This window comes from Triturus cristatus, chromosome 6, assembly GCF_964204655.1.
Source record: "Triturus cristatus chromosome 6, aTriCri1.1, whole genome shotgun sequence".
In the NCBI taxonomy this organism is placed as follows: domain Eukaryota; kingdom Metazoa; phylum Chordata; class Amphibia; order Caudata; family Salamandridae; genus Triturus; species Triturus cristatus.
The window spans coordinates 1805473939-1805501269 of NC_140589.1; the positions used below are offsets into that span (position 1 = coordinate 1805473939).

A 27331-nucleotide genomic window follows, 5' to 3' on the forward strand; every position below is an offset into this window, starting at 1 on the left:
TGTGTCCATTAGGTCTGAGCTGTGTTTGGCTATGCATGGATTGACACTGGACAGGCAGTTTTCCAAGGCTCAGTATAGGGCACACGAGTTGATGCATCAAGAGAGTTGTGTGCCATGATCAAAGGAGTGGTAGAAGTAGTAATGGTCAAAGACCTTTAGGAGTTGGGGGTAATATTATCAGATTAGATGACAAAGACAATCGTTGAGAAACTCTACACGAGCCAGTAGATGTCAAATGGAAAGCATGATGGATAGAGGGGCTGTAAAAAGGAGGTCGGCTGGGGGAGTGGAAATTGATTCCCTGCATATTTCAGAGAGATGACAGGACATGGTTTGTGATGTACCCTGCACTTTCCTCAAGTAGTTTCATTTATCTACACGTTTGAGGACTTTAGCACTAATATTGAGGAGGAAAGTTTTTCTTCAAGGGCCAAGGAAAAAGTTAGACCATGGTTGGTCCGCGGTTTATGGAATTTAAGCTAACTAAGTAGTTACTCACGGGTTTTCATTAAGGTGGGAAGATTGTGGTGGGACTGTACTTAATCATGATTTTGGGTTTAAAGCTTTTTCTGCTTATTTGAAGGACTAGTTTAGGAAATGACACAGGAACATTGGAGTAAAGGTTGTGTGTTGGTGATAGGTGTGGACATTTTGGAACAGTTGTTTATTCAGGGCTGGGTCTCCTTAGCATTGCCTTATGGTGGTGGCTTTGAGGTCGATTGAATAATGTGAACATATTTGTTGATATTGTTGAAAAATGTGTTGCATTATGGTTGGGATTTATTGGAAGGTTACAGAAGATGAGGTTCATATTTTGAGAGAGGATGTGGTGCCGTTCACATGGGTCATATTTAGAGTCGGTGATCTTTAAGTGAGATGTTCTTTCTTTTCTCGTAATGTATGTAGGTGGCATTATACAGTATCTAGAGATGTTTTTCAACGCCACCAGACTGGAGAAGTAGGTGGCAAAAAGAAACGGCTGAATGATTTCCAAGGTTCCAGAACTATTAACCAATTGTGTTTTTTTGGCACTATATAGCAACTTCGGCAACAGGAAGCTGCGGCGGCAGAGGCAGAGGAGAAGGAAGACATGGAGATCGCAGAGGGTAATTTGCAAAAGTCAGACCACGGTATCATGAGAACCAATCACCCCCCCTGATTCAAATGTCCCATGATGTGCTGCTGAAAATGTGCAGCGCCACTCTCAAGCACACACCTAATATAATGGCTTACTTGGCCTGGCACGCATCATCACTGGGGCTTCTGCTAGACCGCTCAAAATACAGTGCACTAGCACGAAGCACCAAAATCCACATGTTACGCCTGAAATGTCAGGGCAGAACTTGTAATAGATGCTAATTAGCACCCTGTTAAAATCCGGACCCAGAACATTGGTTTACAGGTAGTGCGATAAATAACACTCCCTGCTCGACACTTATAATAAAGGCCTACGTCACTATTTCATTCCCAGTAACCTCCTCACCCACCAAAATAGTACTCTTCTAAGGCTTTAAAGTTTAGATTCCTTCCTCACAGGTACCAAACTATCACATCATTAGTCCTGATCCTCAGCTCTAGAAGAAGGTAATGCCTCATTCTAGACAGCTCTCCACTGTGTGACCATGTGATTGTTACTGGAAAGGCTCCAGAGTCCTGTTCCGGACCTGGTGGTCATTGTGGCTGAAGCTAGCCTTTGCTTTACTTTCCAGCTGGCTTAGAGTCCAGAATTTCTTTGACTGATATTAAATGGCGCCGTCCATTGTATATTTATTTTCTATCTCCAACTTTTTTTCACAAAAAGCTATAGTACCCTTCTTCCAATGGGGTCATTTAGAGCATTATTTACACATTTCACCGCTTTGCACTCAAATTTAAGTGCAAGCGCAAAGCCCAAATGCCCAATGAGCATAGTTTGAACCATAAAACGATGGGTAGCGCTCACGTATCTATTTTGCGCTACCATCTGGATCTAAATTAGATCCTAAGGCATTACCAAAGTGCAAATATGTTAAATAAAGCAAATTCTGCAACGTGCAGCATCCATCATATACCTTCAGAGTATGTCACCACGATTCAAAATAAATGTAGCTATCTAATATAAAAATGTCATGTCACAGACAGTTTTAGTCTTAATTCCTTCACACACTTTCGAAAAATTGACTGCAACTGAATTCCAATAAAGCAATTTGTGTGCAAGACAGACATTATTAATAGTATTTAATGGTAATAATGGGAGGAGTCTTTAGAGTTATCTCCCCAAATTGGCTAAAATAATGATCTCAACTTTTAAGGGGTTGAAGGTTTTGTAAACACAAAGTGTTTTTTTTACTGTCCCAGCGTGCTAGCCCACAGGACCACCACGTAGAATTATGGCAATGTGGGTAGGATAGATCTGTGTCCATCAGGCATTAAGGATTGACTTCCTTTAAGAGAAATCCAGACCAGCCATGCCAGCCCTCAGGGCTTCATCGCTTGCTCGCTCTGGGTTATCCTTTGCGTGCCACACTCCCACAATGAGACCCAGGATGCTAGTAAACGTGTATTGCTTTCGACAAGACGGTTAATAAGGGAGACTCAAGGCAGAACCCTCACCAGACACTTGTCACCCCACCTCACCCAAGGCCAGATTACAATTTGGCTGCAACATTTGCAGATTACACAGATTACACTGGTGCCAGTGCAACATGTCTCCCTCTAGCAAGTTAAAAATAAACCTTTCACCTTTTGACCAATCAAAAAAGAAAATATTTCTCTAGTGAGCTAGTCCAAATGTTAGTCAAAAATTGCACTAGTCTGATCTATTAAATCTGCCCTTGCGGCTTTATGCCAGTGTCGCCCTCGCTGATATGCTTGGCACAGCCAATCAGCACGTGGCAGATCTTACTTAGAACTTACTTACCACTAGGACACGATTAGCTGCCTTCATACAGATGACATATTTTCTGTCCAAGCATGAATTGGTTGATAACATTGTTTGTGGAAAGGTAGGGGTAATCAAAAGAATGAAAGAATAAAGAGTCAAAGGAAAAATTACTTTGGAGGTCTGATTAACAAAATAGAAAAATGCTGATAAAATAAACTAAAGAAACTGGTCCTTTCTGGTATTCTGGTGTGCATTACCTTGTATCTAGGAGGAAACCGAATATGCCCCCAGTGCACGCCTCTTGCAATGATTTGTGGTGGTGTGCATGCATGTGTGTTGGTGTCTCATCTCTCTCTTTGCCAGCATGCCTGTGTTTTCCACTGCGCACTGTGTGATCACATTTTCAGTCCACCACATTCTCATCCATGTGGCAAAGAGACCATGAAAGTTGGCATGCAAACGTACAGTACTAATATCAAGGATAGGGTGCAATGACTCTTCTAGAGGTTAACCGCAAACTCTGAAAACCACTGCTTTACCTCTGTTACGGTCGCTGATGGACTACATGGGTAGATATCATGGATCAAACCCAGTCTCTCAGAAGTCCAACACTGTGCATCATAAATACAGACATTCACACTTAGAGCTCTGAGGTAATGGAGGAAATATGTAGATCTGCTTTACAGCACATATCTACCATTACTGTGGATCTCCAGCAATACAGAAATACCACATTTTATCACGGAAACACTGTGGTTACTTCATAATAACACAAAACATATGGAAACCAAAGTCAAACAAATGTGGCAGAAACTTTATTAGCACATTATTCCCCATTTATTTCCCCGATACCGCAAAATATATATTGGAAATGCAGGTCTGGTGTTAACATTACCGGCAGGCATTTCAGATACATTTTAAACATGTCCAGCAAGTCGTATAGCAACCAATTAAAACATTGTTTCTGTCAGTCACTACCACAAATGTTCAGCAGCAAAAAATATGGTGAAGACAGAGGCATTTCCAGAAATCAGCAGAAGGTGGACAGTATTACATAACACTTGCCAGTAATTTCCAGAAATGTTGTATACTCCAGATTCTGGAAACCTAAATATTAGACATTTTGCCCTTTACTGAAGATTACCAGTGGATTTGATGTGGCTGTCTTAATCTAGCGGTAATATAGGGCAGTAAAATTATTACCTCTATGGGATATTACCTCCAGATTTTGCACAAAACCCTAAATAAGCAAGCTTGTCTACTAATTGTCACATGTGCTACAGATTAACATTATACTAACCCCCAAGAAAAACAAATAGCATACATATACCCCACACACCCTGAAACATCCATAAACCAGCATTAAGCATTCTTTTGTTGGATACTGTCACAGTTTTCCAGGGGATGTAGGCTCCATACCATAGGCTAAGCCCTAGAATGCTGTTACAGATTAGCACCAACATTCATAAAAAGGATACCTGGATTTTTGAGGGAAGGAATGAATACTGCTCTGGCAGTCTTTGAACATGTACTGTCAGATGCCAGTGCAAGATCCTCACGCACGCCTACAAAGCCCTTCACCACCTAGGATCTGCCTACCTCAACCATCGACTAAACTTCCACCAACCTGCTAGACACCTTTGCTCCTCATCCCTCACCCTCGTACACACGCCCACCATCCATCGCAGCCACAGCAGTGGTGTTAGAAGGGCCAGCCTCAGGGAAGGACAGAATATGTACCTGACCGCCCTGCGACCCACCTTTCCCGTGAGATGTAGCCGAGCACTGGCAGGAGACCCCCTCAGGGCTGGGTCTCGTATCTAGGATCGTACACGCTGATTTAGCACCATGCAACACAGAGACACCACACCGTAGATTCTGAAGCACGTATTCTTTATCTAGAAATATCAGGACCTTTATGATCCGCAGAGTCGTCTGTACAAGTAGAGCAAGGGCTCACAAAGTCTCGGTTGGGGTAGGGGTAGCGGGACAGTCTTAGGATCAGGGTCAATGCAGGTGCGTATCCGGCGCACGGCTCTCAATCCTCGAGCCGGGGGATATGATGCGATCTTTGGGGTCCAGCCGGACCAGAATGGCTCTTGAGTTGCGACCAAGTCTGCAGGGCTCGAGTAAGGATGTTGGAGGCCGGACAATCTTCAAGGAGCCGCGAGTCGGTCAGCAGGGCTCAGAGTTCTCAAGCTTGCAAGGGGAGCCGCGACCGCGTCAGCAGGGCTCGGATGATTTGGGCAGAAGTCCGTCTCTGCCCGGTGGAGCCGCGACGCTGTCTGCAGGGCTCACCGAGGTTCCAAGAGTTCCGTCGGACCTTGGGAGGATGTTCTTTCAGCCGCGACCATGTCAGCAGGGCTCTCTTCGTTCCAAGATCCAACTGCTGATGGTCCCAGAGCGCCCCTTGTTATAGGTCGACTCCTCTTTGATGTCTGGAGTCCTCACGGGCAGGGGTCTTAGCGCCTGGGGGTCGTTTGTTGGGGGCTCCTGCCACGCGGCCCTTTGATCCTTTCAAGGTGGGGTCGGGAGGGATCCCAGACACGCAGCAGGTGTGGAGCCAGCCCTCAGGGTGGCCGGAGGGGCGATCAAAACTATCTCTTGAGAGGAGGCCAGAGGTGTGAGTGAAACTACTCCTTCCTCTCCTGCTCACCAGGAGCTCTCTCCCCCCCCAGCCGGCATGGCGCGACTAGGCCTGGGTTGCGCTTGGGTCGAGGGCGGCCATCTGGGGTGCGGGGCCTGGTCACTGGAGGCCGCGAGGCCAATGGAGTGGGGAGGGTGCCCGGTGTCGGGAAGATGGAGGGAAGGACGGGGGTAGCCCCGGGTTCTGTGGGGGATCAGGTGTGGACTGGGTCAGGTAGGCTGCGTTAATCAGGGCCGGGTGGGGTGTAGGGGTCAGTATGGTGTCGCAACGGGTCGGGATGGGCCACGCCACTAGGCCGGGTCCAACATGCGTCCCCCCCAGCTGAAGGCCGAAGAGAACTACCCATCCTCTTGGGGGTTCTCTTCGCTGAGGCAGAAGAATCTGGAGAGGCCGTCAGCGTTGGCGTGGTCGGTGCCAGGGCGATGCTCTACTGTGAAGTCCATCCCCTGAAGGGAGATTGACTATCGTAGCAGTTTGGGGTTCTCTCCCCTCATCTGCATGAGCCACCGTAAAAGTCGATGATCTGTCTGGACTCGGAAGTGGGTTCCGAAGAGGTAGGGCCGCAGTTTCTTTAGAGCCCAGTCTACGGCGAACGCCTCGCGTTCAATGGTGCTCCATCGTTGCTCTCGGGGCAGTAACCTTCGGCTAATGAAGGCCACGGGCTGATCCAGGCCCTTCTCATTGAGCTGGGATAGGACGGCTCCAATGCCATGCTCGGAAGCATCCGTTTGCACCACAAATTCTTTGGAGTAATCGGGGGCTTGGAGCACAGGGGCTGTACACATGGCGAGTTTAAGTGCGTCGAGCGCCTCCTGGCAGGCAGGGGTCCACTGCACCTTCTTAGGCTGTCTTTTGGACGTGAGCTCAGTGAGGGGTCCTACGAGGCTGCCGTAGCCTTGGATGAACCTCCGGTAGTAACCAGTGAGGCCCAGAAAGGCGCGGACCTCGGTTTGGGTGGTTGGTGGTTCCCAGGCCAGGATGGCGTCAATCTTAGGTTGGAGGGGGGCGACCTGCCCGCTTCCGACCTGGTGCCCCAGGTAGACCACCGATCCTTGCCCAATCTGGCATTTGCTTGCTTTCACTGTGAGGCCGGCTTGGCGCAAGGCCCTCAAGACCCTCCGGAGGTGCCGAAGGTGCTCACCCCATTCGGAACTGAATACCGCAATATCGTCCAGATAGGCGGCGCTGAACTCTTCTAGCCCGGCCAGGACTCTATTCACCAGTCTCTGAAAGGTGGCCGGGGCATTTTTCATCCCGAAGGGCATCACTCTGAAGCGATAGTGCCCATCCGGGGTGGAAGAAGGCGGACCGCTCTTTGGCTCCTTCTGTGAGCGCAATTTGCCAGTATCCGCAGGTCAAATCGAAGGTGCTGAGAAAATGAGCAGACCCAAGGCGGTCAATGAGCTCATCTGCGTGGGGGATAGGGTGAGCGCCGGCTCGGGTAACCGCATTGAGCTCCCGGTAGTCCACGCAGAACCGTAGTTCGGGGGCAACACCAGGGGCAGCTGCTTTCGGGACTAGTACCACCGGGCTGGCCCAGGGACTGTCTGTGGGCTCGATCACCCCTAGAGATAACATCTTCGAGACCTCAGCCTGGATGCAGGCCCGGACTCAGTCGGGGACGCGGTAGGCTCGGTGCCGTACCGGTGGGCTGTCTCCGGTGTCCACGTCGTGGACACACCAGTTGGTGACCTTGGGGACGAGAGAGAACAGGTCGGAGAACTGCCCCAAGAGCTGGCGGCAGTCCTCGTGTTGCTGGGGAGTGAGGGAGGGGGAGAGGTTCACCCCCTCCACGGAGCCATCCTTTTCTTTGGCCCGCAGGAGGTCAGGGAGAGGCTCCGTTTCCTCTTCCGCCCCGTCGTCTGTGGCCAGGAGTAAGCTCAACTCCGTCCGCACGAAGTGAGGCTTGAGGCGGTTCACGTGGAGGACCCGAAGGGGGTTCCGAGGGGACTGGACGTCCACCACGTATGTAACCTGACTTTTTCGTTCTACTACTTTGAAGGGCCCGGTCCATTTGTCTTGGAGGGCGCACGGCTTCACTGGGGCCATCACCCAGACCTGCTGGCCTGGCTGGAACTCGACCAGAGTGGCATTCTGGTCATACCAGCGCTTCATTTCTGACCTGGCTCGCCTCGAGGTTGGCCTCGGCCAGCTCTCGGAACTTCCAAGTCTGGTTTCGGAGAGTCAACAGGTACCGGAACACATCCTGCGGTGGGTCCCGGGGTGCCGTCTCCCATCCCTCTTTGACCAAGCTCAGGGGACCTCTGACTGGGTGCCCATACAGTAATTCAAACAGGCTGAACCCCAAGGACTTCTGGGGGACTTCCCGGTAGGCGAACAGGAGGCAGGGGAGAAGGACGTCCCACTTACACCGCAGGGGCTCCTCGAGACCCATGATAATCCCCTTCAGAGTCCGGTTAAACCGTTCCACTAGGCCATTGCCTTGGGGATGGTAAGAGGTAGTGAATTTATATGATACTCCACATTGTTGCCACAGGGATCTCATATATTTTTAGATAAAATTGGTGCCTCGGCCGCTCACGACCTCTCGGGGGATCCCTACCCGGGAGAAGATCCCCATTAATGCCCGGCCCACCACGGGGGCCGTGACGGTGCGGAGGGGGATGGCCTCCGGGTATCGTGTGGCATGGTCCACTAGGACGAGGATAAAGCGGTGACCCTGGGCGGTCTTGGGGTCCAGGGGCCCCACGATGTCAATTCCGACCCGCTCGAAGGGAGTGCTGACGACTGGGAAGGGTTGGAGGGGAGCCTTGCGCTTCCCTTCACTTTTACCACTGGCCTGGCATGTGGGGCAGGACTTGCAGTGGGCCTCTACGTGGGCTCGCATTTTTGGCCAATAAAAGTGCGTTACTAAGCGGTGATAGGTCTTGTCCTGGCCCAAGTGGCCGGCCAGGGGTACATCATGGGCCAAGCCCAGGAGGAAGTCCCGAAAGCGTAGGGGTACCACCAGCACCCGGGCTGACCCTCGCTCGGAAGACCGCTGTTCGCTGTACAGGAGGTCATTCTCCCAATAAGTGGGTTCCCGATTGGTCGCCCGCGGCTTGGGCTTCGGCCTGCTGCAGGGGTCCGACCAGAGAAGGACAGGTCGTTTGTTCTTGGCAGAATTCCTCTTGGGAGGGGCCCCCTTCGTGGCGCCACTGGGCCAACTCGGGCAGATCACCTAACTCCGTGATCTGCGCGGGGTCGGGATGGACGGGTCCGTCGTCGGCGAGGGGCTCTCCTCTTGGGGATAGGTCATGGGGTTCAACGGGGTCGTCTCCGGCTTTGTCAGCAGAGGTGGTGCTGGGGGCTTCGTCCTTGACTCCCCCACGGCGGGGGTAGTCAGGCCGCCATGGATCGGGTGGTTGCGCACACCCATTCTGGTAGACCTATCATCCCGAGGTGGGTCTTACACTCGACCTGTCTCCAGGGGGAACTTTCCAGGTCGTTTCCCAGGAGGCAGTCTACCGGTTGTGCGGTTCGGACAGCCACCCGTAATGTTCCGGTTACTCCCCCCCATTCGACTGGTACCAAGGCCACCTTACACAAACTCTCAGTGTTGTCGGAAGCTATCAAAGGGCAAAAGACATTGGGGATGATCTGGTCCGCCTGGACTAAGTGGCTGAGGACACCAGTGATGCTCGCCCCGGTGTCACGAAGGGCCTCCACCGGGTGGCCGTTAACCGTTACGAGCTGGCGGTACTTCTTGGTGTTTGCGGGTAGGGGTGCTCCGGTAATCATATCTCGATCTCCTAGAGAGACTAGGGCCATGGCTGCAGGTTCCCATCCCTCGGGGTCCTCAAACTCCTCCCCTAGGGTTACGGTGGCCATGTGTCGGGCTGGGGGAGCTGTCGTGGGGGGTTTCTGGGCCATGGGGCACTGAGGGTCGCTGGCGTAATGCCCGAGCCATTGACAGCGGAAACATGTGATATTCACCCGGGGCCCTTGTCTACCTGGGGGGCCGGTACTGCCTGGCGGAGGAGCTGGGAAGCCCGGGGGTGGGTTTCTCGGGGGGCTACGTGGGGGCCCGGATGGGAACTCCCTCTGTTTCCCTTGATTCCCCCCCCTCTCTGACGGGGAGGTCCTTGATGGCTGCGGGGGTAGTCTCCTACGGGGCTCCGGGGGACCCGGATGTTAACCCAGCGATCTGCTTCGAAGGCCAGCTTCCTCGGGTCTGCGAGCTTGCTGTCGAGCAGGTGCTGGCGCAGTTCTACAAAACAATTTGGGGACAAGTGTTCCCAGGCAATGAGGTCGGTCAGTTCTTCGAAGGTGGTTACCTTGCTGCCCTTGATCCACCCTTCCAGCGCTCGGCTGTAAAAGTTTACGTATTCCACCCAGGTGGTGCCTGGGATCTTTCGGCAGTCCCGGAACCGCTGCCGATACATTTCGGGGGTGAGGCCGTATTTCGTGAGGAGGGCCTCCTTCATGTGGCTGTAGGAAGTTTGCACAGAGGCCGGGAGGTCGAGGAGGGTGTCCCGTCCTTCGCTCAGGAATCGACCCCACAACCCGGCCCCCCAGTCCTTCTGTGGGACGCGGTGGGAGGTCATGGCTACCTCGTAGGCTTTGAACCACTGCTGGATGTCATCATTTCGATAGTACTCTTTGACCACATCCTTGGTGATGTGGACTTTCGGCTCTCCCAGGGGGGCTGGTTCTTGGCCCCCGGGGGTCGAGCTCCTTCGCTCCTTGCTCGGAGTTCTATTTCTTTCAAGCTGCGCTCGTGCTCCAAAGACATTGGGGATGATCTGGTCCACCTGGACTAAGTGGCTGAGGTCACCAGTGATGCTCACCCCGGTGTCACGAAGGGCCTCCACCGGGTGGCTGTTAACCGTTACGAGCTGGCGGTACTTCTTGGTGTTTGCGGGTAGGGGTGCTCCGGGAATCATATCTCGATCTTCTAGAGAGACTAGGGCCATGGCTGCAGGTTCCCATCCCTCGGAGTCCTCAAACTCCTCCCCTAGGGTTACGGTGGCCATGTGTCGGGCTGGGGGAGCTGTCGTGGGGGTTTTTTGGGCCATGGGGCACTGAGGGTCGCTGGCGTAATGCCCGAGCCGTTGACAGCGGAAACATGTGATATTCACCCGGGGCCCTTGTCTACCTGGGGGGCCGGTACTGCCTGGCGGAGGAGCTGGGAAGCCCGGGGGTGGGTTTCTCGGGGGGCTACGCGGGGCCCGGATGGGAACTCCCTCTGTTTCCCTTGATCCCCTCCCCCTCTCTGACGGGGAGGTCCTTGATGGCTGCGGGGGTAGTCTCCTACGGGGCTCCGGGGGATCCGGGTGTTAACCCAGAGATCTGCTTCGACGGCCAGCTTCCTCGGGTCTGCGAGCTTGCTGTCGAGCAGGTGCTGGCGCAGTTCTACAAAACAATTTGTGGACAAGTGTTCCCAGGCAATGAGGTCGGTCAGTTCTTCGAAGGTGGTTACCTTGCTGCCCTTGATCCACCCTTCCAGCGCTCGGCTGTAAAAGTTTACGTATTCCACCCAGGTGGTGCCTGGGATCTTTCGGCAGTCCCGGAACCGCTGCCGATACATTTCGGGGGTGAGGCCGTATTTCGTGAGGAGGGCCTCCTTCATGTGGCTGTAGGAAGTTTGCACAGAGGCCGGGAGGTCGAGGAGGGTGTCCCGTCCTTCGCTCAGGAATCGACCCCACAACCCGGCCCTCCAGTCCTTCTGTGGGACGCGGTGGGAGGTCATGGCTACCTCGTAGGCTTTGAACCACTGCTGGATGTCATCATTTCGATAGTACTCTTTGACCACATCCTTGGGGATGTGGACTTTCGGCTCTCCCAGGGGGGCTGGTTCTTGGCCCCCCGGGGGTCGAGCTCCTTCGCTCCTTGCTCGGAGTTCTATTTCTTTCAAGCTGCGCTCGTGCTCCTGCTGAAGTTTTTTTTCCTCGTGCTCCCGTTGCAGCTTCTTTTCTTCTAGCTCTCCTTGTACTCTGAGATGTTCCACCGCTAGCTTCTTTTCGGCTAGCCTTATCTCGCCATCTATTTTCAGTTTGGCCATTTCTAGTTCATGACTTCGGTCCCTTTCCCTGTCTGTGACGTCTTCCGGGGACCGGCCCCCATCCGCTGCGTTGCTTTGTGCCTGGGGGTTATTGTTTGTTCTCGGGAAGTTCCTGAGCTCGTCTGGCTGTTCTGTCTCTTCACCGACTTCGTCCAGTCGGGGAAGGGAGGCTCCGGACTCCACCTAGGCCATCAGGGCTTGTTGCATGTCTTCCTTGGTGTTCAGACCAGTGGTAGCGATCTTCCGTTATCTGCAAAATTGTTTCAGCTCCTTGTGTGTGTATTCTCCTAACCGCTTTACACAAAACGTAGCACTCGCATCGGTTTCAGTGATGCTCATGGTGGTTTCTTCTGCCGTCTTTGTTCGGTAGTGCGTCAGCCGTTCACTGTACGATCTCTCGATTGCGGGCTTGGATCCCGTCGCCAGCCACCAATGTTAGAAGGGCCAGCCTCAAGGAAGGACAGAATATGTACCTGACCGCCCTGCGACCCACCTTTCCCGTGAGATGTAGCCGAGCACTGGCGGGAGACCCCCTCAGGGCTGGGTCTCGTATCTAGGATCGTACACGCTGATTTAGCACCATGCAATACAGAGACACCACACCATAGATTCTGAAGCACGTATTCTTTATCTAGAAATATCAGGACCTTTATGATCCGCAGAGTCATCTGTACAAGTAGAGCAAGGGCTCACAAAGTCTTGGTTGTGTAGGGGTAGCGGGACAGTCTTAGGATCAGGGTTAATGCAGGTGCGTATCCGGCGCACGGCTCTCAATCCTCGAGCCGGGGGATATGATGCGATCTTTGGGGTCCAGCCGGACCAGAATGGCTCTTGAGTTGCGACCAAGTCTGCAGAGCTCGAGTAAGGATGTTGGAGGCCGGACAATCTTCAAGGAGCCGCGAGTCGGTCAGCAGGGCTCAGAGTTCTCAAGGTTGCAAGGGGAGCCGTGACCGCGTCAGCATGGCTCGGATGATTTGGGCAGAAGTCCGTCTCTGCCAGGTGGAGCCGCGACGCTGTCTGCAGGGCACACCGAGGTTCCAAGAGTTCCGTCGGACCTTGGGAGGATGTTCTTTCAGCCGCGACCACGTCAGCAGGGCTCTCTTCGTTCCAGGATCCAACTGCTGATGGTCCCAGAGCGCCCCTTGTTATAGGTCGACTCCTCTTTGATGTCCGGAGTCCTCACGGGCAGGGGTCTTAGCACCTGGGGGTTGTTTGTTGGGGGTTCCTGCCACGCGGCCCTTTGATCCTTTCAAGGCGGGGTCGGGAGGGATCCCAGACACGCAGCAGGCGTGGAGCCAGCCCTCAGGGTGGCCGGAGGGGCGATCGAAACTATCTCTTGAGAGGAGGCCAGAGGTGTGAGTGAAACTACTCCTTCCTCTCCTGCTCACCAGGAGCTCTCTCCCCCCCAGCCGGCATGGCGCGACTAGGCCTGGGTTGCGCATGGGTCGAGGGCGGCCATCTGGGGTGCGGGGCCTGGTCACTGGAGGCCGCGAGGCCGATGGAGTGGGGAGGGTGCCCGGTGTCGGGAAGATGGAGGGAAGGACGGGGGTAGCCCCGGGTTCTGTGGGGGATCAGGTGTGGACTGGGTCGGGTAGGCTGCGTTAATCAGGGCCGGGTGGGATGTAGGGGTCAGTATGGTGTCGCTAGGGGTCGGGATGGGCCACGCCACGAGGCCGGGTCCAACAAGTGGCTGCTCCTTCTCCAACATCGCTGCCAAGACCTGGAACGACCCCCCCCTCCCCGGCTCCTTACAGCCCTCTCGCTGGCAGACTTCAGAAAGAGACCCAAGACCTGCCTTTTCAAAGGAGACATTGTACATTGATTGCACAGGTTTATTATCAAGGATAGCGTATCATATACTTGTGTAAAAAGCTATTGGAATCAGCCCTTAGCTGAATGCTTCAAGCATATGTAATTATACATAACGTCTATGACTATGATGTATAGTAAAATGTGGCACACAGCTAGGGAAGTGTTCTCGTTATTGCTGCAGGGTGACTTAGTAGTTAACACAGCAGCCAGGAAATGGTGCAATAATATGCCTTTTAGAAGAAAAAGCAGCTGTAGCATGCTGTAGACTTCTCTACACTAACGCATGTGCTGATTAGGAACAGACAGTAAACAAAAGTCCTGCCTGGAAGATTACGTTTTTTTATGCTTAATTACATTTTTATTGGAACCTTTGCTGCTGCAGTGTGCATTAGTGGCTCAGCAAGCATAACATGACGCTGCAGTTCTGGGACATTTAGAAGAAAATGCCCTCCACAGGGTGCAGGCATCAATGAATCGAACCGGATTTATGACTCACAGCTCATCACTCACGACGGTATTCAGGCACTAAGATACACACTGATGGGTGGCATCAGTTGAATAGCCAGGTCTTGAGCTCCCTTCTGAATTCGATTCTGAATTTGGCATAGATGGACAAACCTTTCAGGACTTGTATGTGGGGTCTTTACCACACTAACCTGTGCATTGCATAGGACAGTACATGCTGTTCCACCTTGAAACAGCTTTGGGAGAGTGGACAGAACACACTCACATCTAGATGGGTAAAAACAAGTTTTCATCCTGAAGCAGGACAGGTTCACACCAAAATCCTTCTCATCCGAAACGGTACTCACAGGAATGCCCTTTCATTGTATTAAAATTAATCAACTCTAAATCTTGCACCCTCTAAAGAATTCACCTCCCATTCTTCTTGCCTCTAACACACCATTACCATTTCCCCAGGTTCATCTAAATATTCTTTTACCTTTAACTTTTATTGGCCTAGCGGTGCCTACTGATCCTACCAGCCCTTCCATATTTTGCCCCGCTCTATGATCCAGGGTTTTGAATTACAGGTTTTTCAGCCTCCCTGCCCACTTCAGGACCAGGGATGACAAGCCACTTGATCCTTTACTGTGGTCTCCCCTTTTACAGCCTTAACAAATCGATGCCATGTCCATTTTACTTCTCCAGAGCCTTTCCTCCACGTACAACACAATACATTAAACATGGCCGCCCATTTTTGTAACCAGGAATCTCTACTCCAGCAATCCTTTACTACTTGGGAGGGTGGAGGACATCACATTTAACTTTGGCACACCATGTTCCAGGCATTATCTCATGCTTTCATTACTTGGTCATTCTTCTCTACTCTCATCCCCAGACAGAAAGACTACTTAATTGAATCACTTGTCTGTTGCTTCCAACAGAAAAATACAGATGCTGGGCAAATCCATCTAGTACCTGAACTCTTTTGCAACATCTTCACTCCTTACTTTCTCTGCTCCACCTGGCTCCACTTCACCCATCCCTGTCTGACTTGCCCCAGATGCAGGCCCTGTAATCCTTAGCCCCCCACTACCTATTATACTCTGCATGCCCCAAAAAACATACTTGCGGAAAGAGTGCTAAACTACCAGAATTCTTAGGTGCATTCACACACAGATCTTGTCCGGATAACTCCTGCCCTAAAGCCAGGGCATGTAATTGCTCTCCTATTATATGTGTTTCAGCCTTTCTCCTTTACCCATCCTATCAGTATACTTTTACTGAACTCCCTCTGTTAGGTTTGTAGTCCCGAAAATAAAAGGAGATGGTCACTGGTCTCCACAGATTTAAAAACTAGTCAAAGAATTGTGGGAAAACTCCTTCTGGTCTAATGGTACTCCCACCAACAAGGATTCCTGCTGATCCCCTTCTAACATAGTAAACAAATGTACTGGAAACCAATTTCAGTCTCAGTGGATTTTATTCACCAGGAGTCAGCAGAATTGGAATTCCACTGGCAGACTTGTGCTGAATTGAAACCTCGGCAACTCTTGTTTGATGGAAGCGACGTCAGCAAACTTCAGATTTCCATTTTTCACCCTAGCCTCGACAAGCGTAAGTTGCCTCCAACAGTCAGTTAAATTTGGAGAAGCAAGACTGAGTTCTGCATCTACTGAGTGTTTGCCTTACATTGTGGGACACGTCTAACGACCTTAAAGGCCCTGGCACTCGCATAATAACAGAACACACACCCAGGCTCCACAAAGTGATCAGAGCTCAAATGGTTTCTTTCTTTGTAGTTCGTTTGTTTCTTATTTTGCACAGAGCTGTCACTTAGTCTAGCACTTGCAAGATATGGCACTGAATATAGCATTTACAAAATGTTTAATATTGTTCTACTGACAATCCTATTCTGGGTTTATTTCTGCCACCCTGTGAGGTGATCCTTTGCAGTGTCCCTAACACCAATCAATAAATGCTGAAAAAAAATAATCAATTACAATCATTTATTCATACATGGGTTAGGGTGAATGTGATAAGAAATTCTAACATTTTTGGCAGATGATTCATCACTTGGTGATATAGCAGAATCAACATAGGGTACACCCGTGCTACAATGACATGCAGGTCCACAGTGAAACAAGTGATATCCAATAAATGGTGGACCAATGTCCTCACAAAATAAACTCAACCAAGTAAGTAAAAAATGGGATCTGCTGGGAGACCCAGGAGTGTATGCGCACATTGCTTGCATTCCAGTTACACAATTGTGTCTGTTTACACATCCCTAATCAGGAAAAAGTCTATAGTGACCGCCATGCTTGAAAAATGATCTTAGAGAGTTTGAAACAGCAGAAGTCAGGCTTGCTCAATAGGTTAAAGGTGTCGGAGACATATTCTACAAGCAACCGGATATATCCTATTGATAGAGGAAGACTGTCAATTTTAGAATATGAGTGGACTCATTATCTTTTGAACAACATATGCTTAGGGAATGTTCATTTTGTGGCATACCACATTACTGTGAATATGCCTGTGCTATGATATACTCCTTTAGAATCTGGCTTTTCAAGTTCCTGCCAATATCTTTAAGTCCAGGCATTAGAAGGTACTAAGTTTTGTCACTGTGGATAGCCACAGCTAACCCAGTATAACCCTGGCCTTGACATTAACGATATAAAAGTATTGTTTTTCCTTAGAACAACCTTCATTCGTGTTCATTCATGATCTGCAGGGTGATTATTTGCCTTTCCCTGCACTGCACCATGAATGTTTTTGGCAACTGGAAGAAAACCGATCAAGGGTGCAAATTATCTTTACCCACTCAAACCATGAACACAGTGTGGTTGTGCACGGTAGGGATGATTCAATAAGCTGCTTTGAAGAAGAATCTAAAATATGAGACCTAGTCAAAAAAAAAGATGTGTTCCTGTGATGGGCTCTCGATCCATGAAATGACCACCATTTCCTGCAGTATTGGTTTTCCTTTCTCAAGTCAGAGAAAAAATTGATCTGTTTGAAGTCGCCAGAGCTTCAACGTCTGCATTGAATGGAGTGATTGCACTGCATCTAGGTAGAGTGGTTTTAGTGTTTGTTATTGTGTCTAGTCAATACTTCACGGTCCAAAATAAACTACATTTTTAAAAGAAAAACTGTCTTTTTACTCTCTTGACAGATCAAATGTTCAGAGAATTTACAAATTGCAATCAGGGAATAATATGTGAGACCCTCCTGCATTATCAAAGCATTAGCCTTTCCTATCAATGCTGCACAGCCTTTTATCTTCCTATCAATGCTGCACAGAAAGAGCAGAGAGCACATAAAGAATCATTCTGCCCCAAGCTTTTGTTATGGACTGAGTGAAACTTCAGTTTTCCTTCAAAGGTTACACCATACATTAATTTTGTGTTGGCTTCCAAAAATACCTTTCAAAAGAAGTATAGTAAATGAAAACATCCAACAGACGGAACAGCGGGTATCAGGTCTCTCGTATAAGAGACATAGCAAGGAAAGGAATAGTTTCGACTCACAATACATTTTGGTGCAAGAAGGCAAAACCTTGCACAGAAACGTTGTACATTACAGGAACTTGGAACATTGATTAATAAGGGAAAATTCTTCTAAGTCATCTGTATACATCAATTTCTGCAAAAGCACATTTTTGATCCCCCGCATCAACTACAAACAAGTAGAACAATGGAACAAGAACTTCACTATATGCCTATGAGATTGAGTTTAGAAGGTCATCTCTTTGTCAGTGGGATGCTAAATGTATTTATTTCTTTATAGGTTTTATACCACGCTGAATCACCCCTGATGGGGTATCTCCGCGCTAAGAATTGCACTAGCCATAAAGACAGACCTTAAGGAAATAGGGCAGTTTTAAGAAGTTTTTTAGAACGCAGATAGTCTGTGCACTGTCTCAGGTCAATTGAAAGCTGGTTCCAATGGTAGGGAGCGAGGTAGGTAAAAGACTTCCCATCTAACCTTGTTTTCCTCACCCGAGGGACCACAAGGAGAGCCTTGTCTCCCGATCTGAGTGGCCTGATAGGGACATAAGGCTTGAGTTTCCTAGCAATGTAAGAAGGACCCTTATTATGCAAGGCCCTATAAACAATGCAGCAAACTTTAAATTTTGACCGCTTACGGATGGGCAACCAGTGTAGACGTTGGAGCAAGGGGAAAGAAGGAGTTCTTGGCAGAGCATTCATAATGAGACGTGCCGCACTGTTTTGGACCACCTGCAATCTGCTTAACGAAGACTGATTAGCAGATATCAGGAGAGCATTGCAGTAGTCCAATCGGCTCATAACCATGGTCTGAACAAGGGTTTTGTGAGTAGAGTCCGGAAGAAGCAGAAAAACTCGACGAAGCAAACCTAACACATGAAAGCAACCGCTGGCAGTGTAGGCAGTGTGCTCCTTTAATGACAACGCGCGATTGAGGCGAATGCCCAGGTTTTTAACCAGAGCCTTCAGGGCAGGAGGGGAACCAAGGGCTGCTGACCACCAATCAGGTGACCACACCAAAGGAGCCTCACCGAAGAGCATAATCTCCGTCTTCTCGGCATTAAGTTGGAGAAAATTACTTTTCATCCAATTTGCGGTAGCTGTCATACCCGCTGAGAAAGAGGACAGAGCCTGCAAGGAAGATTTATTGAACAAAAAGAGATGGGTGTCATCAGCGTAAGAAATCGGTATGAAGCCACAGGATCTAAGAAGATTGGCCAAGAGAGCAATGTAGATATTAAATAATGTAGGGCTCAAACATGAGCCCTGAGGAACTCCCTTGGTCAGTTCCAGAGGCTTCGACCGCAAAGGGCCCAAATTGACAATCTGGGAGCGGGAAGACAGAAAACTAGTCATCCACTGAAGTGCGGAGCCCCTAAGTCCAATATCCTCTAATCTCCTAAGCAAGATTTGATGAGAGATCATGTCGAACGCAGCCGAGAGGTCCAACAGCACGAGAATCGTAGACTGACCCCCATCAAGGGTCATCCTGATGTTATCTGTAACTTATAACAGAGCAGATTACGTGCTGTATTTGGGCCTGAATCCAGATTGAGAAGGATCCAGGCTACCTGTGATCTCGGCATGGTTCGACAACTGTTTGTTAATATATTTTTCCAACACCTTACCCAGGAGAGGAAGTAGGGAGATAGGGCGAAGATTGGAAACTCTTCGATAGGAATCTTAGCGTTCTTACGGTTGGGGATAACTTGCGCCGCCTTCCAATCCCGAGGAAGATAGCCCTCCCTCATCGAGAGGTTGGAGATGGTACCTATGGACGAGGACAGTTGTTTGGAGAGGGAGGAAACTAACCTAACAGGGATGACGTCAAAGGGAGAGCCTGATTTAGCTGTGCAAAGTAAGGCTTCCACCTCCTCAGTAGATATTGGAAGAAAGCTCTCCAGCAGATGTGTTGTAACAATTGCTGGTGAATCAAGAGGAAGCGCATCCATTTGCTGGCTCCCAGAAACAGAAATCTTCTCATAAAAACGTTCAATTTTCTCTGAAACATACTGGGCAATACCATCACAAAGCGCTTACGAAGGAGTCTCAGGATTGTCGCAAGCCTTCGGATTAGTGAAAGATTTGAGTATTTGAAATAAAGTTTTAGGGGTATTCTCCGCCTCCGCAAGCTAAGCGGCAATGAAAGCTTTCTGAGCACCCTTTATGTTTTTATGGTAGCTGGAAAAGGCTCTCCTAAAATTATCTTAATCCCTTGTCACCTGGGATCTACGCCACCGTTTCTCCAGATTTCTACAGAGCCGCATTTCAGTGCGGAGCTCCGGGGAGAACCAGGTGTTCTGGAGATGATTGGCTAAAATGGTTGAGAGTTTAAGGGGCGCGATTAGATCAATGGCATTTTTCACCGAGGATTTGTACAGTACTAAGCCCTCTTCTAAGGTGGGAGGTTCAGTTTCCCAGGGTGCTGAGAAAGAAGCCTGGAAAGCCTCTGAGGAAATCTTGTGCCCATGGCATTCATTTAAAGCATCTGCAGAAGACCTGAGATCTAGCTTCTTGAGTTTGGCATTTGAGATCAAAGAAATGCTTACACAACTCTGACGGAACTCACATAAAAGGCTAAAGAAACTCTGGACATGACAACAAAGATTTTCCTAATACTTCCACTAAGTGTTTCCAAGGAGAAGTGCAAGTAACATTGCTGTTGTGGTGCAGCTAAGGTTGCTGAAGATCACGGCCTTCTGTATACTTCTTTGGCCTTTTTCAAGATGTGGATGACTTACTGATCCTAAAAAAAGAAGACAATGTATCTGGATAAATATCTCATAAACAAGCCTTTGCCTATATTTACATAAGGATGGGCTCACATGAACTATCACATTATCAAAGGAATCATCTACCTCAAGGTAAAAATGCCCAAAACACTTTAGAGTTAAAATCTTCCCACTGGAGAAACCCCTCAGAGTGACCAAGAATTCTCAATCTTTAAATCATAAATTACTGCTTTAACTATACTCAGCCCTCAGACAGACGAGTCACAATCAGATAGTAGTAAGACTCCAGGACAAACCACAAGATTATCCAACAAACAATGCCATGTCATGTGCTTCAAGTCTGCAAATTGATAGTGGTCAAGAACAGAATCTATTTATGGAGAATATTTTTGTAGCACGCCTAGCAGAAGATTGCAAATTAAGTATTTCTATTTCACACCATTTAAGATCTGTTGAGATTTCTCAAGACCTACTTTGTGCATTAGAAATCTCAAATTCTGGACTTATTTTTCAATCTATGATAACTAAAATGTTCTAGTTGTGAGCCAGTGGAGATAGAAGCTTGGAAAACAGCTCATCTCATTTGTTCTTATGGACTGGTCAGGTGCCCGGACTTCCTTTAAATGCTGCAATGTGTTGGGTAAAGGTCCCTACAAATATGAGTCTTCTGTCCATAGGGACAGGCTCTTTAATCACAGTCACTGTCCATATGTGGGTTAAGTAGCCTCTTCAGAATCTGAAACGTCAAGGCTAAGTCTTTAATCAGGGAATAGTGATCATCATGAAGGTTGTAATCCTTCCCTTAAAAAGGTTTGCCACATGGAAGATGTTTTTTGTGGTGTCCGGTCCAGTCTTTGATTCTTTCGATGGCCATGTCAAGCATGTGTTGGATTGTTGATTAAGGCTGGCCAGGCCCAAACATTGAGTACTAGCAATGAATTTACATGGTTCTGCTATATTACCTTACCAGAAGAAAAACATTGAAACACATTGCCATTTCTGGCAGCTGGCTTAGTCACACCTCTTCCACTATCAACTCTGAACTTGATTTTTGTTCATCTTTTAGGTTACCCTTTTGAACACATTGACCATAAACTTGTAGATACAGAAGACTGTAATCTTTCTGGTAAGTACTTTGGCCAGAAGTGCAACAGTCTTGCCTTCTTACTTAGCTATTCTCGTAGTTAGTTCTTTTAGAGTAGACCATAGGATAAATCCTAATAGTTTGACCTCAACTAGTCAATAGTTCTTGTATTTTTTTACCTTTCCAGCTCCGTCTTTTTAGAGAAAGTGTATTGATGTAGTTACTAGAAATGTATGTAATCCTGAAAATAATTTGACTAAGTGTACAAGATCTGTCCTGCCAACTCTTGCTTGGCAGACAGTAAACTCCATTGATTTGTATGAAACCACTCCTGCATTACAGTCTTATATCCATATATCCATAAACATGAAGAACTATGGGCACCATCTGGGATAACACCTGCAATAATTTACCTGGAAATTAACAAACACTAATGTTCCTAAAATCACATTTATAGATTTTTAGAAATAAAAAAATGCTCAGCTGGCTTTTGCCGAGAAAATAGGAAGTGCACATTGGGGTGGTCAACCGGAATAGCCTCACAAGAAACATTGGAACACTGCAGAGCTGTCTCAGAGAGAAGATCAGCTATGCTACTGACATAATCTTTCACAAAACGTCAGAGCAAAAGGCCAACATTTAGTAATCTGAGCTTGTAAGGACATTTCAGTGAAACACTGGGTAAGTAGGACTTCCGTAATAAATGTATTTTTCTGTTGGCGTTTAATGAGAATTAATTCATTAGACCAATATCTGTTTAAGCAATTGGTCCAACAGAAAATAAGTAATACATCTATTAGGAGGCTCGTTATCAGGCTGGGGCTTTCAGTCCTATAACCTAGCGGGATGTCAACTTTCATGCAAACCATGGTTGAGTGTTCTGTGTTTGCCCTTCCTCCCACCTCCCACTCCTTTGCACCCCCTGTCCTACCCGCACCTTATTTCTTGTGATCAGAGATCAAAATTGATGACTCTCCCATGAAAGGCTCGAAAGCGCAGGCGAAGGGAAAGGAGAAAGTCAAGGCACCCAAAGAGGACAAGAAGAAGAAGCAGCAGGCAGAGCAGACCGACAAAAAGAACAAACAAAAAATTGACGAGTTGAAGGTAAATTTGTGTTACAGAATGAAGAACTTTCATACAGCATGAGTCACATTTAAATTTATACTTTTCCAAATTGGTGTTAATTATAGAAGAGTGGAAATAGTTTATGTTCTATTATCTGCCCATAATTCTAAAAAGGGAAGAAAGGCTCATCATCCTGACCTCCTTTAGTTATATATTAGATCTATGTCATAATGCATATCGCCGAGTTTCATTAGAAAATATACGCACCATTAGTGTCACATAAACAGAGTATTTGGTTTGCTCAGATCACTATTGGTGGATATTGGTGGCCAATAGAAGCCCTAACACAGGACAGGAGAGGCACTCTTTTTTATGGTACAACATAGTTTCACAACTTAAAATAGTCTTATTCAGCAAATGTTGACTTTTGTCCAGCTATTATTTATCTGTTTTTAGCCATGGCAATAGTTAGCATGATTAATCTGGACTTCAGTTTTTATTTGCATTTAAGAAAGTTTGTTGTTGTTAATACCCAAGTCTCAAGTCTCAGCATAGCATGCACACCCCTCTGAAAACAAAAAATAAACTAATATGTTTCAATAGGTGCTTCACTTTCTTTTCGAATCACATAAATGTGAAGAGTTAATGATCAGTAGACATGTGCAAACTGAGCTTTATCTAAGTGTTCATCTACAATTCCAATCATACATAACATGTAAAATCTACAAAAAGAGAACACACAACCGTACTGTGGGCATGGAGCTATGCGGCCTGCAACATTGATTTCTCCTGTTTTGCTAATCTGCACTGCCAAGAGACTCTTACTGTATGTATGCAATATGCTTTTGTCACTCTAGCGGCCGGCCGAGTGGTTGTAGGCCCATACCTGTAACTTTTTCAAACTGCAATAAACGGTTTCAAAAAAAAAAAATAAAAAAAAAAAAAAAAAAAAGAGAACACACAGAGAGGTGAACATTACAGTTGTTAGTACCTTTACCGTGTTACATATATTTCAAGTTTCAAATACATGTTCTACAGTTTTCTAGATTTATTTTCTTTTCCTTTTATGGCCAGAGCCTTTGCAATTAAAACTTGCAGGAACCCCTGGCAGAAGCCACTGGCAAGTCCACACGCAGTGCTGTGTTGTTGTTGAGCAGTCTAGTATCTTACCAGAATGGCGGTACATTTTTATTGGGATCGGTGTGAGTGAAGCACCAATATAAGTGCCAATTTAACATGCTCCTCCTACTCACAGGTATATAACAAGGAGCTGGAATCAGAGTTCGACAACTTCGAGGACTGGCTGCACACCTTCAACCTCTGCCGAGGGAAGATCGGTGATGATGATGAAAATGTGGCTGAGGAAGATCGGATAGTAGGAAGGTTTAAAGTGAGTCTGAGGGTGGCAATAAATCAGAACTACTTTTGTGCCGATTACCACTGGCTCTGATGGAGATCTTAGCCATTTGCAAACAATATTTCCTAATTGTGCATAGGATCTGAGGAAACTCACATAGAAATTTCCACTCCACAATTCTCCTTCAAAGGCTGTTTCCTTTCCCACAAAGAGTTAAGATAGCTGCATCAGAATCTTTGCAAGTGGGAAGGGAAGATCTTGTGAACCGGCATAAGGTTGCTGTACTGTAATGGAACTATTACTGAACCCTGGTTGGATACTTAACTCAAATCCCTCAGACCTCATTAGGAACTTTTTCATTTTTAAAGAAGCAATTGTTTTCACAATTTAGTAAAAAAAAGTACAACAAACTTTAAAAATGTCTTCATCTCGGTTTGCTGTTAGGAAACATAAATGCCACTAATAATGCACTGCATTTAATTTCATTTTAAAGATCGATATCATTAACTCTACTGCCATTACCCCTACTACCAATACCGCAACAAGGTCATCTTGTATTCTGTTTTCTTCTCATATATATTTAATATTATTTTACCATTATCTTATTACCCTGACCATTTTATATCCGTTTAGTTTTTTTATTACTGTATTTAATTAAACAGAAATAAATAAAGAGTGTATTATTATACTAAAGCTTGTTTTACCCTAAACTATGGGATATATTTAATGTTATCTATTTATTTTAATTGAATATAAAACATTTTAAATCCAAATGTATTCCCCTAATGATAACACTAGTTTCTATCAATACAAATATGTACATATGTTTTATTAATTAAATTCATTTTAGTTGCATTAAATTAGATGAATTAAGAGATTATAATCCAAATGCTAACTCTGACCAATATTTCATCTGTAATTATTTAAATAAGATTACATTATGTAACTTCTGTGGTATTTTATACCATTTGCTACCTTTGCCCTCACTGAAATGCTATCCCTAACATTAATCCTTGTTTCATATTTAACTATGTTACTGAAATATTATTAAATTACTGTAACTTGATTTTTAAAAAGAAGGAACCTATAGCTAATACTATCTCTGCCTTTATCTTTATCCAAACTATAACTCCATCAATGATAAATATTTATTTTTAGCTTTCATTTATTAGAATTAATTATTTGTGTGCTCCTTAAAAATTTCAGAAATATGGTAAACCTGTCCTAACCATAAAGCTGAACCAAACCCAACCAGTGGTAACGATGTTATTATACTTTTTCACTTAGGTCAAGGTCAAGAAAGCTTTATTTGATTGTTTGCACAGACAATCATAAAAGCACATAGAAAATACAGTACGATTAGTCATACAGAAAAAAGAAAAAAAACAGATATTAATTAATTTATACTACATTTTAAAAAGTTAAAAACAGTATTAAACTAAAACAAGCTCTTGACAATATGTATCAGATTATGGACAGTTGCTTCCTATAGGACAAGACTTTTTTCAAAAAGATCAATATCCTAAACACCGTGTGCTCATTATTTAAAAGTTGTAGAGCCAAAAAGGCTGGTTGGCATTGGCGCAACCCAAATTGTTTAAGAATAGGCAACAAGTACAGGGACATTGCAGCAATGTTAAATTTACAGAAAAGGGTGACATGGATCATGGACTGTGGGGACAAATTATCACAGGGGCAGGTTTAGAGTTTTTGAGACCAGTCATTTGGTGTGGGGAAAGTGACTAGTCGATAAAAAATTCCCAGCCTAAAACGGGTCAATAAAAACCTATCATAGGCACCATGTACATAAGTCAGGTAAGGTTGAATGTTAAAAGTGATTAAAGCCATCTGATTGTGCAGAACGGTGTGTTTTAAAATTTCAGTCGACATTCTGTTAGAGTCTAGCAGCAGCATACCCTCTTTTCTTAGCTTCTTCCTTGTTATAAGCTTATGGGAGCGGGGATCGGTGAAAAACTCGGGATGGCCAAGATCCTTAAAAACAAATTATACGCATATCTTAGCCAAGGAATCCTCAATGCTCCTTCCAGTTTCAGCGTATCCGCAAGAATTTCTCTATTTAATTTGGCCTCATCTTTTTACCACAGCCTGTGCCATAGAAGCACAGGTTCACCTCTAATCAGGTCAGAAATAAATGAAAGCCCTAACTCTGCGTGACAAACGCTAGCAGAGGAACCTTTCGGTAAGCATAAGATGTATCTTAAAAATGAGTTTTCCACTCGCTGGATTGAAAGTAAATCAGCAAAACCCCACACCCCGCTGCCATAGAGTGCCGCTGCAACTCACTTCGCTTTATACACTTTTAAAAGTTCTACGGGGGGTCTTTTTCCTAATTTTCTAGCAAAAGTAATTAATGCATATGTAGTTGTTGGACAGGCCACATGAAGGGCTTGCTCCCTCCCCGCATGACAGGGTCCGAGCCCCGGCCCTCCAGGTGTTACCCACAGAAGCAACCCGCACCCCGTCTCATACGGGACTCCTGCCCCCGGACATCTCTGTATCATGGGGCCGCACCACTACCGGCTCCCTCGCCCGGCCCGGCCGCCATCTTGGACACTGCACCACGAGGCCGCGTGGCCTCAGCTCGACCCTAACCCTGGGCCTGGCCAGGCCCCGACATCCCGGCACCACCATCCACCCAGGAGGTGAACGGACCACTTGGCAGGTCAATGGGAGAAAGAAGTGTCGATGGCTCTCCCCCGCCAGGTGCCGATCGCCCCCCAGCTCCCCCGGGCGCTGGCTCCACCCCCCTGCTGGGTGTCTGGACTCCCTCATCCCGGACCTCCCGACCTCCAAGTGCGAGGGTCCGGACATCAAAGGGCGCCAGATCTATAATTGGGGCAGCTCCAGAGCAGGAAGGCAGTTGTATCCTGGAGTCGAGAGACACCGTGAAGAACTCATCCTTGACGGACTACTGGCGCTGCCGTAGCCCTGCCTTGTGAACTATCGTCCTGCCTGCTGGCGCTGCCGCGGCCTTCTGCATCCTTCATCCTCGTCGGGACCTGCTGGCGCTGCCGCGGACCATTGTAACTACCACCTTCACCGGGACCTGCTGGCGCTGCCGCGGACCGTTGTAACTACCACCTTCACCGGGACCTGCTGGCGCTGCCGCGGACCGTTGTAACTACCACCTTCACCGGGACCTGCTGGCGCTGCCGCGGCCCGTCCATCTAGAACGCCGAGCTCGAGGATTGTGAGCTATCCATCATATCATCGCATCTACCAGATTGGTAACAAGACTGTCCCGCTACCCCCTTCCCCAACCAAGAGACTAGAATCGAGGGGACCCCTGAGTCCTGACCTCCTTGTACCATTCGATCGTACCTAAAAGATTGCCTATAAAGAACGTTAAACCTTATCCTTGTGTGGTGTACATCTGTGGGGGGGAAGTTACTCGTCTGTACGATCGCTGGAGACGGCTCTCCCCGGAGACCTCTCCCCTTGTCCTCGGCCGACCCTCCCGGTCCGTCTAACAGTAGTGCATAATAAAACCAACCTTTTAGCTGAAACTGCTTGGGCCCAGGTGTCGTTATGGGTAAAGAGAATGCCCAAAAAAGAGAACTTCTTTGCAACCCCCATTTTCTGCCCTGCCACAAACATATCCTTACGCCGCTTGACGCCAGTACCACAGCGCATAATAAAAGTTTTGGAAGAGTTTACTCTTAAACCTAGGTTTTTCATAAAGAGGGAGAAACTATCCAGAACCCGCTGAAGGCCTATTTGGGTATGAGACATCAGTACCGCGTCGTCTGCGTACAGGAGGGCTGGAATTGGACGCCCCGCTACCATCGGA

At 47.5% G+C, this 27331-nt stretch overlaps 1 protein-coding gene across 11 annotated transcripts in view; it reads left to right on the plus strand.

Annotated features, from left to right (window-relative positions):
- The window catches only part of OTOF (otoferlin), a 1069570-nt gene that overhangs the window by 922083 nt on the left and 120156 nt on the right, over positions 1 to 27331 (plus strand). For 4 of the 11 annotated variants that reach the window (XM_085613159.1, XM_085613153.1, XM_085613156.1 and 1 more), the window contains exons 33-35: positions 1040 to 1106; positions 22054 to 22202; positions 23419 to 23553. In XM_085613159.1, the coding sequence (XP_085469285.1) occupies positions 1040 to 1106; positions 22054 to 22202; positions 23419 to 23553 (351 nt within the window). Of the gene's footprint in view, positions 1 to 1039; positions 1107 to 21080; positions 21141 to 22053; positions 22203 to 23418; positions 23554 to 27331 lie in introns of all 11 variants that reach the window. The other 7 variants (XM_085613149.1, XM_085613148.1, XM_085613158.1 and 4 more) reach the window with 3 other exon arrangements.